The sequence below is a fragment of the Lepisosteus oculatus genome, chromosome 6, assembly GCF_040954835.1.
Source record: "Lepisosteus oculatus isolate fLepOcu1 chromosome 6, fLepOcu1.hap2, whole genome shotgun sequence".
Taxonomy (NCBI): Eukaryota; Metazoa; Chordata; class Actinopteri; order Semionotiformes; family Lepisosteidae; genus Lepisosteus; species Lepisosteus oculatus.
Genome location: NC_090701.1, coordinates 46608893 through 46624955, shown reverse-complemented (window position 1 = coordinate 46624955; position 16063 = coordinate 46608893). Strand labels below are relative to the sequence as shown.

General features: G+C 40.1%; 1 protein-coding gene across 5 annotated transcripts in view; it reads left to right on the top strand.

The window, feature by feature from the left end:
• LOC102696061 (nucleolar protein 4) overlaps positions 1–16063 on the top strand; it is a 116372-nt gene that overhangs the window by 74752 nt on the left and 25557 nt on the right. For 3 of the 5 annotated variants that reach the window (XM_006633938.3, XM_015353530.2, XM_015353529.2), the window contains exons 8-9: positions 4436–4627; positions 9135–9248. In XM_006633938.3, the coding sequence (XP_006634001.2) occupies positions 4436–4627; positions 9135–9248 (306 nt within the window). The remainder of the gene's footprint in view (positions 1–4435; positions 4628–9134; positions 9249–16063) is intronic. The other 2 variants (XM_006633939.3, XM_015353531.2) reach the window with 1 other exon arrangement.

Here is a 16063-nt window from a genome sequence, read left to right as displayed (position 1 = left end):
TCCCAATAAGCAGGATGACTTATACTACTTAAACTTTTAAGTCTTGAAGTGCAGTGCAATGCAATGGTCATTTTCAAACTGAAACAATTTAAAAATGAGGCCAATTAAAAAAAGTTATAGAAACAATTCTGCAGGTTTCTTATCTGCAGACTTTATTTTCATTTACACATACTGTATAGAAGCCTGCCCAGTGGCATGCATCTTCTGAAGGCAGTTCATCTGTCCCATGCTTACTTTAAAACCTGCTTGCTATGTTTCTCTACCATGGTTATAATACTATATTGCATTAATATAATACTATATTGCATATTATGTCCACCAGTGGAGTGTTTATTATTTTCTTTCAGCGGCCCAATTTGTAGCTAGAAAAATGTCTTTAATTTTCTTTGTCTTTTAGCCACGAATGCAATCTACTGTAGATTCAGTAATGTGTCTTATGAAACTCAGGTTTCACCTTTCTTTGCTTTTCCCACTACATTAAGATTCATTCTAATAGAGAACAGTTTTCGGGTTTTGCATTTATCTGTTTTAACTCAATTTCTGGAACATCTGAGTCAGGCTGATTTACAGTTTTCAGGAAGTGAAAACCCTGATTTCACTGCACTGTCATAGATTGTGTTATAACAGAATCGCACTGTATTCTTTCAACAATCTTATTTTGCGGCACTACTCTTTAAGTGAATCTTTTAAGTGTAGACTAATACCTAAAATTATCTCAAATCTTAAATTTGAGATGTTTTTCTTTTTCAATTTAAAATACAGTTTTTGCTTGATTCAAAAAAGGACTGGTAACCCTTAAGCAGAAGTAAACTTAAATGTAGGGGAACCAAGATCATCTGTGACTTGATTGACAGAATGACGGTTGTTCCAATTGCTTTATGAAGTTTGTCAGATTGCAATATTCGCAAATGATTGTAAAGTGCAAACCTCTTAACAAAAAATCCATAAGCAGCTCCAAATACAAGTTTTGAACTTTTGAACTGACATCATTGTGCATAATCAAGTAATAACACTGACACATCATATAAAAGTTTCTTTTTATTCACTAAATAGTAGCAAAATAAACTTAGGATAGTACATCTGTCCATCCATTTTCTAACCCCTTCATCCAATTCAGATTGACAGATTGCCATATTATTCTGGCAACAGGTACAGGCAGGATACACCATGGACTGGACACCAGTCCATCCCCCCACAGACAGACACAAATACATACTCAAACCAGGAACAGTTTTCCCAGAAACCAATTAACCTACAGTACCAGTATGTCTTTGGACTTACTGGTAGGTTATTATTACTTACTGAAACCCAGTGCCCCAGCACTACGAGGCAGTAATGCTAACTACTGCACTACATATGTTTTATGAATATTACCACAGATTTTTTTTTACTTCAACTGTTATCACCACCATGAATTCACCACATCCAACAACATCATCTGCCTGCCCCATGCCATTGCACATTGCTGTTATCTTCTCACAGACTTCTTATGTAGTGATAAGTTCTGTTTTCTTGCATGTATTGCATGAGTATTTTAATATGAAGAGAAATGAGCATTTGAAACTCCTCCCAATGTGAGATAATAGATAATAGTTTTTCACTGTGTGTGTGTAAACATGATTTATATGGTGTCTGATGCATATAATTTTGATCTCATTTGGGGTTTTGTTGATAGTTTTGCACTTGGGCACTGTTTTGTGGAAACAGTACATTAAAACCATAACAACTGCAGACAAAAATTTTAGAATAAGAAAAAGTTCCGTCTTACAATTTTCGGGCAAACCTTCTTTTCCTCTGAGTAGTACAGATGTGTTTTTTAAATCCAGTGGGCATTGTGTCAGATTGTATTGTTTAATGCCCCTGCAAGAGACATGCTCTTGGCGTGTAATGCATCTTAATGGATGTTACATGTTAAAAGCAGTTTAGTTCTGGTCCCCATGGATACAATTACCATTAATTCTGTGGGTACTTAAACTTTGCCTTTACCAAAGCAACAAGTTTTCACACCTTTTCCTAATCTTGCCTTGGAAGACAAAAGAACAAGCACTTTTCCAGCTTCAAAGAATTCTATTGATGATATATTGATGGCCTTGACATCTGTTTAGTTTACTTCCAGCAGGCATGTAGAAAATATCTGAGTGCATGCCATCTTATACAATTGTGTTGTGTATAAGAGAGGCCAATGATGTACTAGTTATATTAAACAGCTGTCATTGCAGTGTGTTTTTTTGAAGAAATGTATGACAGAAGCTTTGTATCTAACACAGAAGAAAGAGACGTTTAGGGCACTGCACTTGAATCACTATTTTATGTCACAGGCCTGCTTGCTGTTCGCAGGCCTCTTATTTCCTTTTACAGCTACAGGATGTCCTGAAGTTGTTGCGAAAAGTAGTAATGCACTTTTCTAAGGTTCATAACACCACATTTATGATCATCTAATGACACCCAAGCTTGCAAAGACAGTGCACAATCAGCACTGTCATTGTTCTGTAATTTTGTAATTGCAAGCAGTAGAAATAATGTGTCAGCTGTACGGAGAATCAAACACTTGTAGCTCAAAATATTATTGGAGCAATATTCTTATCTACTGTAATATGTAATTTATGCAATGATTATGTATTGGATTGCATGAACAATGCCTTGTTAGGAATGACAATAAATCAGTATGATAAAACATTTTGTAAACATCTGCATTCTAAGGATACAAAGAGATCCTTAGTTAAATCAAGTACCGCCAAATAGGCTTGATAGTCTAATTTGTGGTTGTTTATTTCCACTAAACAATTATTTAATATAAATCATTAAACCAGTTAATTGTCTGCTGACATATACAGTATCATGGAGTAGTTCAAGAAGGTAGCTGTGTCAGCATGCGTAGGCTGCAAAGGAACAAGTAAAGGTTTATTCCATGCTAAAAAAAGAAGAAAAAAAACGCAACGTTTTGGGTGAGAAGAAGGCTCCACGGCCAAAACGCTTTGTTTTTTTTCTTCTCTTTTCAGCATGGAATAAACCTTTACTTGTTCCTTTAAAGCATCATGAAGTTTGTTTCCAAACACAGATGATTTTGTGAACAATAAGACAAAATGACTATTGCGTTCAACACTATTGTCAAGGCTACAGTAAAAACGATATCAAACAACACTAAATTAGACAAAGCAGATACATACGAATACATAAAGGTGGCACATTCTTCTGAATTTGCTAGAAACAGTTATTGAGGAGTAAAAACATGTTCAACCAGGATCTGAGCCAGAACTGGGAGATCAAGTGAAACATTTGTAAACGCAGGAAAAATAATAGTTTGAGAAGTCCATAAAACCCTAACTAATGACCAGGGGGACCGGAGTGATATCCAAAATTGGGAGCAATGTTCTTATGCAGATAAAAAGTCTTACAATTGGTGAACCATCATATCTACTGTTAAGTGTCAAGGAAATTAAATTGTGATGCAGATCTGCCTTAACTTGTCATGGACAGAGAGAAGTAAAAAATGCAGCAGACCGAAACCCAGTGTTTTGTGGTCATTTGTTGATCATACATCAATTTAATTGTCAGCACTATTGCAGTATGAATCACACAGGTAGGTCAGTAGCAGGAGGTCCAAAAAACCAAAGGATCACTGTGCTATCTTAATCTGCTAATCTGAATTTAGTGCATCTGAGGAATGTCTGAGCTCAGAGGAAACCCAACATTTTTAAGAACTTCTTAAATTCTAACTGGGCCTATGCTGACACAAGCTACAAAGTGCATTTTCAAGTTACAGCAAAAGCTTGAGGAAGACACACAAAGTACAAACTTATTGTGTATTGACATTTCTGTATGTACAATATTAGGCAGCAACTTTTTCTAAAAAAAGGTACATAGAATGTATTGTGCAGTCTTGTTATACTGATGTATTTCTATGTTGAGCTGATCTAATGTATTTTTCCTTAAATGTGGTAAAAAAAAAATCTTCCTAACCTTGATTAGCTTTCTCTTAATTAGGCTGCTTAAGGACAGACCCTTAGGAGGCCAAACTAATTCTGTGCCGTGTTCCTATTACAAATTTCCTCTTCTACCAATGCAACGCGACCTGTGGTTGCCTCAATAAACCTACTCCAGCAGGTGTATAAAAGAAATAGTCCTCTGAAATAGTGCACTAGCTTCTGCTCATGCTTTGTACTGTACACTGGTTGCCAGAGAGAGAAAGAGAAATGACTGCCCATACTGCGATGCTCATGCACGTGTGATGTCATTTGTGCCTGTCCCTGTAAAGCACTGTGCATGTGATTATAACGTCTTGTGCAGCAGATATGCAGGGCGTTACGCAGCCAGTGATGTGGCACCATTCGAGAAAAGCGTTGCGCGAAATGATTGCCCGTGATACTGACTCGAGAGCGGAATAGAAGAGAGTTGCCCTCCAATCCCTTTTCCTGTGTCTCCCTCTTGCCCACAGATGTTTGTCAGGCTGTTTGTAGATGAGAACTTGGACCGCATGGTCCCAATATCTAAGCAGCCCAAAGAAAAGATCCAGGCTATCATTGACTCGTGTAGGCGACAGTTCCCTGAGTATCAGGAACGCGCCCGGAAACGTATTCGCACTTACCTGAAGTCCTGCAGGAGGATGAAAAGGAATGGTTTTGACGCGGTGAGTCCCTCATGTGAACCCAGCCCCAGCCTGCATCCTCCCAGCTCCTGCCATACACATATCCAAGTACCTACTGTACCTTTCTTTTACTTTTCCTCGTTTTTTTTTTACAATTGATTTGGCCAAAAACGTGTGTTTTTTTTTTTGCCGTGTTGTTTTATTTTTCTCGCCCCCGCGAGCATCAGTACCCTTTCATTCATATCATTTCCCCCCTACCATTGGAATGAGAAACGATACCTTCTGTAAATCAGCGCCTTCTGATGCATGTTATTCGAAGAACTGGCAGGTTTAAAATCCATTCTTTACTTTGTTTCAGAAAAACACAAAAAAGGCTCAGATCTGTGTTTCTCTAGCCTATTCAGAAGATTCTGGCTTTTTCAGAGAAAAATGCTCATTTTGCCTTTAAATCCAAGAGTATGGTTTGTTAGACATACAGACATATCTTTGTCTTTAATATAAATGATATGTAACTTTTTCCTCCAGCCTATAACACCTTTGTCGCAAATTCTGGTTATTACGAACCTGAGAAAGATTTCCGTGCTTGAATACGGTGAAAATAAAAGTACCCACTTGACCTTCTGGGTTTTTAAAAATGAATAAAGGATCTGTGACCCTCTGAAGATGAAGTGGTTTCAGAAAACGGAGGGAGGCAAGATAAGATGGTTTGTCATAGATAATGATATGCTAGTGGGGATTTTTGAAATGACCTAAACCATAAAAACATGACCACTCTGACCATAAGCCATGCACTTAGTCTTGTGTATTAAAATAGTGTAGTTTTGCAGATGTTAAACCAATTTTGAAAGACTCTTTTTCTAAACCTTGCATGCCTTTATCTTACAATGGTCTCAGGCTGGTAAATGCATATATAAAAGTTTTGCAAAAATGCTGGCCATATTGTCATTGTTTTGGAAGAGCTGTGAGGTTAGAGGTGAGAAATCAGAGCATGGTACAGTATACTGTACTCGATTTTGGCTGGCTCTTCCCAGCTCGATTACTTAAATCAGTATCAGTCTGGGCCTCGGAGAAGATGGATACTACATTATTTAGTGTTACTGTTGGCAGGAGATCCATCTGTCTGTCCATCTTCTGGTTTCGTGTGATCAGATTTGTGAATATTTCTCGTGATGCTGATATTTATAAATATCCTCTGTCTGAGAGTGAAGCTGTGGGGCTGATAAATACATCACCATTTTACAACCCTTTTTTAAGAGTTTTTGCAGCTCTTCAAAACAATCTGTTCTATCATTTTGCACACATAGTCATTTTAAATAGTCAGATTTAAAAGTACTGTACTTAAACGCATTAAAGGCACACCAATTATTCAAAGTGAATGTGAGGGTAATTTTGTTCTGAGGCATTTAAATTGGAGATCTATATCCACATATAAATCAGTATCATTTTTTATTTTTATATGTATAAGATCTAATATTTTAACCAAATACATCATACAGCTGATGTTTTCTAATCATTCACCAACAGCTACAGTACGTACAGCTGCTCATTCCCCAGCTGCATGTTAGCTGTTTGTTTTTTTTAAAGAATTGATGCAGTTTCAAAAAAGGCCAGTGCGTTACAACACAAAGTATTCAGTAGGGTTCATATGACTCAACAGCCAGTCAGAGTCCATCCTTGACACGACATGCAGTTTGAGAAAAAAAGCACTGATATCTGGACATATGGGTGAATAGACGCCCACCCACAAGCAGGCTTGAAAAACCTCTTTGGCTTCTCAGCTTCACTGAGCTGCCTTGGTAATAGGCCACTTGGGTCATTCTTTAGTTATCAGAGATTTCTGAGCTGTTCCATCTCCTTCTCCCAGATCAGCAGCACGAGCCCGATGTAATTAAACCCGCGAAAGCGAGGCAGTTTTCCGTTTAATTCTAGTGGAAGAGCTGCTTGCTAAAAATAAATAATAACAGGGTTGGAGAGCGGACAGTGCCCAGCGAGAGAGATTTCCTGACATTCTGTGACCCATAACCAGGCCACGGCTGTTGTCCCCCGAGACACCTGATGGAGCCCCCTCTCGTGGGCTCTGCGGTAGCTGGAGAGGAAGGACGTGCACAGCCCGAGTTTAACGAGGATAAAATCCATCAGGCCGGGCGCACAGAAAAATGCCCGAGGCGTGCTACTGTCAGTTATTTGCCATTTGTAATCCCGGTAACACTTCTAATAGAGTAACCGAGCAGGTTTAGCCTCAAGGAAACGGGGAAAGCTAAGCCTCGGAAGAGCTCCTGTTGATTTTGCGTTGCATTTTAAATACAGTAATATTCTTTGGGGTACTGCCACACATTTCAAAATTGTCTTGAGCTGTTGGACTGTGGTCACAGTTACACATTAGTATTGCAAGCTTGCTTGACACTGTACTGTATATAATACAACTGTAAGCTTATACTATTTCTCTTTTTTTCTGTGTCCCCCAACCTGTTCAGCTTTAAACTTGGGTCCCACTACAGCCCCATGGCTAATGAGGATTACCCTATAGATAGGAATATGCTGTATGATTGGATCTATAAAATATACAGTATAATGCTAAGGATAAAATCAGAAGTTACTGTATTTCACTACTGTTTTCACTTTGATCTCTGTGTTGCGAAGGCAGTGTGCCTTTGGTAAAGTTGCGAGATGACTATCAAGGTGAAATCAGAGATAAGGTCAGTGAGGGAGAGTTAGAATCATTGATTTTATTAGTCTTTGAAACCCAGACTTTGACTCTTAAATCTTAAAATAAGTATGATTAATATTTTAAACAGCACTGATGGCAGGACCGGAATGCATAAGTGGAAAAGCTGTAATTATACAGTACAGTATATAGGCTGTAGAGCATTTTTTCCACAACATTTGTAGTAGATACAGTAATGTTAAAGCCTGGCTGCCAAGTGAGAACAGGGAGTTTAAGCTAAGTATATTTGACTAGCCCCGCAGAAAGTCCGACATGTATCTTGAATCTTTTCTAAGTCCCTTGCAAAGTTTGCCAGTCAGAATTTTTGGCTTTGAGCAGACTGTAGTAACATGCAATATACTGTATATGTATTGTCTTGTATCTGAATGCATACAGTATGAAATACAGTATACTGTACACGCAGACGCAGATATTCTAGCAGAGCATGTTTTCACAGAACAAATGTAATCTTTGGTCATTGTTCTGCAAGCCAGTATTCTGAAAAAAAGATTCTTTATTTCCAGATTTCCGAAAAAAAAAACAGTTATTAGTTTTGTCTTCTTTGCTAAAAGCATTTTGAAACAAACCAGCAGCAGTACTTTGAAGGCTGTTCATTGTTTCGGCGAGCCACAAAATGAAAAGCCTGTGCAGAGAGCCTGCGTCTGCAGGATCCACAGGGACAAAACCACACAGCCATCTGGTCGCTAAGAGGAGCTTTAAAGGCTCACTTCCTTTTATGCCTATTAATTGGTAATAATTAGTCTGTCTGTCTAAAGGCAGGGGAGGAGCTTTCCTGCCCTCTCTGGAGATTGAGGACATGGTCATCACAGCTGCCACAAGAGCACTCTTTCGCGAAACGGCCCCCCTTGTACTGCGGGTTACAAAAGGATAATCCCCCAGCCACACGGGTTACAGGGGCTCAGGAAAAACTCAGCTGCCAAGAACAGAAAAGCCGTAAAGACTTCCCTCTCTGAAGACACTAACCTCCGAGTCCCGCTCATGGAATGTGGATTTTATTTTTGTGCTTGCGTCATTTTGTTCTGTGTGTCCCGTTTTTTTTTTTTTAATGCACGTGTGAGGTCTGAGGGCCAAACAGCATGTGTCATTTCTCCTTCTCCTTTCCTGCATACTGTACGTGTGAAAGTGCTCCCATGAGGAATGATCTTCCCCGGGGAGCATCGTTCCTCCCTAACCGTGTCTGCCGCCCGCTGTGCACTAGGAAATACTGCAGCATCATGAACACACAGATGCTGTCCCGGCGGATTGTTTCAGAGTCGACAGTGTCACTCTACCAACATCAGTTATCAAACACCTATTCAGTTGTTTTTTTTTTTAAAAAAAACGATTGCATTGTATAATGGTAGACCTTCACAACGATAATGATAACTCCGCACAGTTGTAAAGTTGAACTTCCGCGTAGTTAGCCAGTAGTTCCCCCTGTACGCTTTGTAGTCTGCGATTGGAATGCAAATTCTTAAATGCCACTTCTTAAATTGTTTTGTATAAAAGTTAAAAACCCCCAAAAAATCAAATAATACGACAAGATAATTGCTGCCAGCCTACGATCTCGCCAATCACATCACACGCTTTCTTTGAAAAGTAGGTTTCATGGTAAACGAGACTAGATCGCCCGGCAGGTTTTCTTCCAAAGTTGTGGTCTAACAGGCCTCTTTTGCACCGGCCACATCATGGGAGCCAATAGAACAAGACAGCTTAAGACACTGCCGTTTCACTGCATGTTCAGATGGCCGATTTATGGCGCACATGTACTGTGAGTGTAAGAAGAAGAAACAGTGAAGAAAATGAAGGGTGACGGATCTTGTCCCTGTTCCTTTTCTCTTGCAGTCCCGCCCTGTTCCGTCTCACCTCACGTCTGCGGCCGCAGAGAATATTCTGGCCTCTGCCTGCGAAAGCGAAAGCAGAAACGCCGCTAAGAGGATGCGTCTGGAGAGACCGCAGGTACTGACGCGTTTCTACCTTACAGGAGCATTTCGGGTAGTACTGGCTATCATTCTGCATCGGGCGTTTACTGCCACGGCCTTTTGTCTCTCCTAATTGGACGCCACAAAATGAGCAGAAATGTGCATCTAATAATGTGGACAGCTAACAAAAAGCATGGAATCTCTTACTTTAAACTTTCAAATGACACATTAATACAGCTGACATACTGTATAATTGTGTCACAGAAACAGATGTGCACGGGAGATTAAACGTGCATTACTTTATTTGCTTAGCACATCAAGAGACAACCTTTCCAGATGACAAAATGTTATCAGGATAGACATTGTTATTGGAGCAGCAACAATATACAGCACCTGTCAAGTGATAGTACAGAAGAATACTCAGATGTGTTTTGCAGACATTTTTGTCTGAGGATATACTGCAAAAGGTTAAGCAAAGATGATAGATAGAGAACCCTTGGAGTGCTCCAAAGATACAGCCACAAAGATAGACTCTGGTATCATTCACTAATGGTCCTGACCTCCCAAAAATCAGACACATCTCTGAAATACATAAGAGTGGAAGTTGGAGAGCCACCAAAACAACTGACTTCTCAACAGCTAGGCCTTTGCCTAGTTGGTTACAAATTGCTACATCATTGTGAAAACACCTGCAGCAGGTCTTGGGCGTTGTGTCTGAACACCAGTGAGGAAATGCACTTTTGCATAGTTTTACACTTGTTTGCATAGGAGAACAGGAGGCACTTCTTTACACAAAGGGTGGTGGGAGCATGGCATAGGCTACCCAGGCTGATACTATGGCTTCTTCCAAGAAACACCTGAAAGAGATCCTCAGATCACCCAGCTGCTAACTGACGCACAGGCTATGTGGTTTGAGTGGTGTAATGTTCTGTTGTGCACCGCGCTGGTATTTTTATTGTTTAATAAAGAGACTCGGAGAAGGGGATATGATTACTCGTGTGTCTTTACTTAATCGCCATCTTAGGTCGGCTGACATCACACACTTCCGGGTATTATGGGTAATGTAGTACACAATCAGCTTGATATATACAGCAAGTATTACATGTGGGTTCCTCTCCTTTATAGCCTTTCTCTTGTTCTTTCCCTACAGTACGTACTCATATGCAGAATGAGCAGTAGCGCATGTGCTGTGTACTAAAGACACTTTTGGCCAGGAAATTATTATTTTCACTTCACTTTTCAGTGGCAAGCACACAATCATCTCTTTAACCAAACAAATCCCCAGACCTTTAGCAATCATTAAGTGCGCACCATAAGCATCTGGGGCAGATCTAATGTAAACTGAGCATGTTCTCATCCATCTTTTCCCAGCTGTTGCAAGTGTAAATTTAAACTTTTGTGAGTCATTCTCTCTGCAAGAGTAGGCAGGGTTGCAGATTAACTCCCCAAAACAGACTCCTCCTTGGGCTCCTGCAGGGGTCTGGCAGGCAGATAATGCTGCTTGTGTTTCCCTGCCACACTAAGGAAATACCTGTCTGTTTCATGTACTGCTCTGCAAGGCAGTCTAAGAGCCTTAGCTTCAGAGAGGCAATTTAATTCTAATAATTACCATGAAATTCTATAAAAAGGGTCAAGATACTGGGAGGGGAATGAGTCATGTTCCTGCTTTTGTAAATGGTATTTTTTTGTAAGTGACTTTGTACGCAGTAGATTTATGAAAGCAGGCTTATTATAGATCTGTTGCAAATTAAGCAGTTTTAAAGGGGTTAACCCTAAAAAAAAACAGATGTTAATTAATATTAGGAAATCTATAGCTCAGTTCTGTTTTGAGTGATATGTTGCAGCATTGGTACTAATAGATCCTCCCATATTTAATAACCAATGAGTCAAATACAAGATTAAGATGAGCTGGAGCCTAATCTGACCGACCAGTGGCCATAAGGTTATTGCCTCGCTGATAATAGATGCATCTCAGAAATAATTTAAAACTGTATTCATATATTTCCAAGTCATGTCTGTCCATTAGCGCAGCTGTCAGAAGATTCTAAAAGAATCCAATATACGAGTTCAATAGATGTATTTTTCATCAGCTTCCACAGTAATTCCCTAAGATCTTTTTCTTGTGTTCGTGCTACAGACTGTCAGATCCTTACGGGGTGTCTGACAAGTGTGCTGCAGACAGCTCTGTCATATCCAAAGTTACACTAGCCCAATTTAATCAGAGACAAAGGTGTACCTTTTTTCAGTTGGTAGCCCTACCTTTCCTGCATCTCCCAGAAATAAGAAATGTGCTTTGTGTTAATAAGCACTCTTTTATCAAAGGCATGTGTGGCTTGTTAGACCAGCAGTCTCCCTGATCTCCCTGAACAGAGAGTGGTTAATTCCTTCAGGGAGTGTGAAGGGGTGTTATCTATCCTGGGAGACGGCTGACATAGGTTAATTCCTGAGTGAGTAAGTTTCAAGAATCAAATGTGAATAACATTCTTACTCTTCTGTGGCACCTTTGCAAGAACTGTTTGACAAATTAGTGGGTGAAAGCGTCGTGTGGATTCCATGGATACCAAGCTTTGAGTTTCAGGGGTTTTTTTTGTGACACCAGAACCAGAAACCAAATTTAATTAGCTCCTAGAAGAACTGAAATCCTTCAGTGGACCGATGGCGGACCTCCCTCAAGTGTTTTTAGATGCAGCAGGGTGGCACAGTGGCTAGAGAATGGCTGCCTTGCAGCGCTGGGGCCCTGAGTTCAAATACTGGGATGCGCTCTGTGTGGAGTTTGCATGTTCTCCCTGTATTCCTCTGGAAGCTCCAGTTTCCTCCCAGTCCAAAAATATGCTTGTAGGTTGTCTTTGGGAACATTAGCTCTGGTGTGAGTATATGCCCTGCGATCGACTGGCTTCCCATCCAGGGTGTGTCCTGCCTTATGCCCGCTGCTTGCTGGGATAGGTTCCGGCTAACACACATGGCCATGAATTGGATATAGCGGTAAGAAAACAGATGGGTCGATGGGAAAGGGCATAGACAAAGCAGCTGGGTCTACTGTATGATGTCTATTGTATAGGAAAGAATGGGCTAGGATTCGAGTTAGGTGAGATACTGTAGCTGTAAAGTAAAATGGAGGCCCTTCAAAAAGTGATGATGATGATGGCGACGCTGAGAAGTTTAGAGCTAGGCCCTATTATTTGGAAAAGTAAATGCAGGCCGAGTGCTAAACAAAGCTGTTTTTTTTTTAATAATCCTCAAATAGATTTTTTGCAACTGATCATTTTATTAACCTTAATTTAATAATCACTCACTAGAGTTTTATAGGGATGTGTCACCTGTGAATTCATTTAGAAGGAGTTCTAGTTCCTTAAATAAGTGCATAATTAACTATGAATTAAAATTTGGAACATGCACATTTTTCCCTGTTTTTATGTGGTAAATATTAGACACATTGAAGTTGGAGGTCTGGCTTACAGCTAAACTCAGAACACGGTACAATGCTGTTCACTGAACATTGTACCAAGCAGAATGTCAATTGAATCTTGAAGCGTCCCAGGATACAGAAATGATGCAATGCACTGAAAGAGTCTGGGATAAGTCTCCCGTGGTCAAGAGAAAATGAACCTTGCTTGTTAATTTCACTGTTCTGCTTTTCTGGGTGTTTAGTATATGGAGGTAAAAGGCTCTTAGGTCACTGACAAAGCAATTACATCCCAGACACACATGTTGGGAGCTGACCTGACACTTGCCTCTGGATAGTTGTCATAGCAGCAGCCTCAGTAGAAAGGGTTTGATGTTTATGCCTTCCACAGATAGAAAATCTGGCTGTTGTGCTGTGGCCTACCATATTTGTGCTTGTAAACACAAAAAAAGCCTCCCCATTTTTATGGCTTGCTAGGCTGGCGAGGAGATCATTTAGAGACCCGGGCTTTGACTCTGTTTTACACATTTAGGCGTATGTTAATGATCTACTGTCAAACCATGCGTACAGCTTGCCTCAGCATGTGGTTACCAGGATACACACGGCCAGCTGCAGCAGGATGTTTAGCAAACAGAAATGTGTTGACCGAAGACGGGGCTGTCTGCTATCAAAAAATAGGCACCTGTTTCCATTGCATAGTATGTATCCTCTCTAGGACATCATGCAGATCATCTGAGTGAGTCGGCTTAATTCATCGAAATGGTGCGCACTCTCTTCCAGAAACACAAAAACACTTTGTGTCTGCTGACGTATTAGTGGTTGACAAAATCTATGTACATGTTGTTGAGCGACAGTATGCATGTATTGTTATAGTGTAACCCTTTGATTGCATACTGCTGCTCAACTTTTCTTTCTGGATTTTCATACCGGGGGTGTGTTTTGTAAAAGTGCACTTGCATACACATACAAGAGAACTATATTCAAATCAAATCACAAAGGACACCATATCCCATATCCTCAAACCTCATTGCTTCCGTCTTTCAATTTCAAATGCATAAAAACTATACAGTTGTTTTTCAAGCTACATTCATCAAGAAAATCTAGGACGAGAAATCCAGGGAATAGTGCCTATGCAGTATACAGTATATATATACAGGGTGTGTCTCCAAGTATTTCACTGTCTTCCCTGCTCACACACATACAGTACACAACTTTTATTATCCGTTACATACCGTACACTGTATATTTATCTCTTCTTAATCACGGAATATGACAAGGACCTTCTTTGCCAACCCAAAGGGATATGATACCCGAAGAAGGCTTCACAGCCGAAACGTTGTGTTTCTTCTCTTTTCAGCGTGGAATAAACCTTTACTTGTTCCTTTGCAGCCTTCGCTTGCTGATACAGCTCCCTACTGGAACTACTTCAGCCCAAATGTTTTCTTGATACACTGTTTCTCCACAGAAGATGTATACATATATGTACAGTGCAGTATGCATAAAAGAGCATGTGTGCATGCACAGAAAAGATCATTTTGCTTTAAGGATGGGACTACGTGCCTGTCTTTGAAAATACTGTTGTTATGCCTGTAGCTGAGCAGTTTGTCGAGATAGAATAGGTCAGTGGCCCATCCTTATACTTGAGAGGCTTAAGTCTCTCTCTTAAGCTGCTGCCACTTGGATATTGTAAATGAGGGCTACTGCAAGCACACAAGAACTGTTACAAACGGGAGAAGGCCACTCAACCCATCTAGCCCATTGACCCAAGGATCTCATTCAGTCATTTCATCGGATTCAGCGGCAACATGGCTGCATAGCTCGTTCCACACTCCCACAACTGTTTGTGTAAAGAAGCGCCTCCTGTTCTCAGTTTAACGCGTCGTCCGACACATTGGTTCGTACTTCACGACGGCTGCTGGAAAAGAATTGACTTTGTCGAGGCCTTTGAGGAATTTGAGTGAGTAGTTGGTTCTGGCATGAAAAGGGTTTTAGTTCTTTTATCTTATCAGAGTTGGACAGTCCACTGCATCCTGCTGCTGTTTGCCGGACCGATTCCAGAGCAGGGAGAACTGTGAGCGTTGTGCTTAGTCAGCTCGTCTTCTCTGGGTGACTTTGTAGTCTTGAAGTACAGTATTTGTGTGTATTTGTTGTAATTTTATATTGACATAAGTCCAAGATGTCTACTTTATTTGTTAAGAATCCTTTTTAGTTATTTGCAAGTATACATTTTGGAATCCTGAAGCTAGAATCTCTATCCTTTACTGCTTTTTCCCATATGCATATACAGTATATACAGTATATATGGATTTATGCTAAAAACTGTCCACATGCAACAATAACTTAGCTCTTGAGTCCTGGCTTTAATTCTGGACTGGGGGTGCCTTCAAGGTAGAATTAGCATATTTTCTACCTTTGTGTGGGTTTTCTCTAGGTGTTTCAATTTCTTCCAACCTTCTAAAGACTTAAACACAGGGATAAGTTTATTCCTGTTTGTGTCTGTCTCGTGATGGACAGCTGTGCAGTCCCATGCAGGGTGTATTGACCTATTTGTCCCAGTTTCCCAGTTTCTACTCACCTGGGATAAGTAACTTTCTGTTACTGGAAAGATACATATACTGTACAGTATATATGACTAGAGGTCTGTATAATGTCAGGGGAGGATATTTTAACTTATTCTATGCCACATTTTCTTCTAAGGGCAATCTCCCTCCTTTTAAAAAAAAAAAGTATTTCACACTGCTGAAAAAAATGTGCTCCAATTCAGAATGGTGTCTTGTAATCTTTCCCAGAGAGACCTTGGTATATCCACGGATGTTTGTTTAATTTATTGTGAGATTGGACTGTGCAATTCTATGCCATTGTTGTTATCGAGCATCAAAATACTAGATGCAGAATGACTGTCTTTCTGTCACAGACTTTAAAGATTCATCACAGTGCGATTCCAGCTATATCTGAAACACACTAGGATGCCCTTGTCTGAAAAAGGCATCAAAATTGCTGAGCAAGTCTTACAAATTTATAAACGGTATAAGCTGCCATTGTTTCTGAGCCTTCAAATCTTAGTTGTATTGATCAGTTCTTGATATTCTCAAATATGGTACTTCAGAAAACATATACTTTATATACAGTATGTATATTAAATATATTGTATGTGCCGACATAATCTATACATATTTTAGTCCTGCCAGACAAGCTAAATCCAGACTTCCAGGCACTCTCGTGTAAGATGTGGTTGGCTGCCTTTCTACAGTACGTTTTTAAAGATGTAGTGCCCCTTATTGCCCGGGAGTGCATTTTCCTGCTGGTGTGTAGCTGAGTGACAGCTCTGTTCACTGTATGCGTGGATCTAAGACACCTGTCCAGAGTCTGCAAGCGATTGCGTCTGAGGACAGCAAATCAGGACAGCTGCATTTGTGCATTTTAAGAATAGGAATCAATGATTAGCTGTT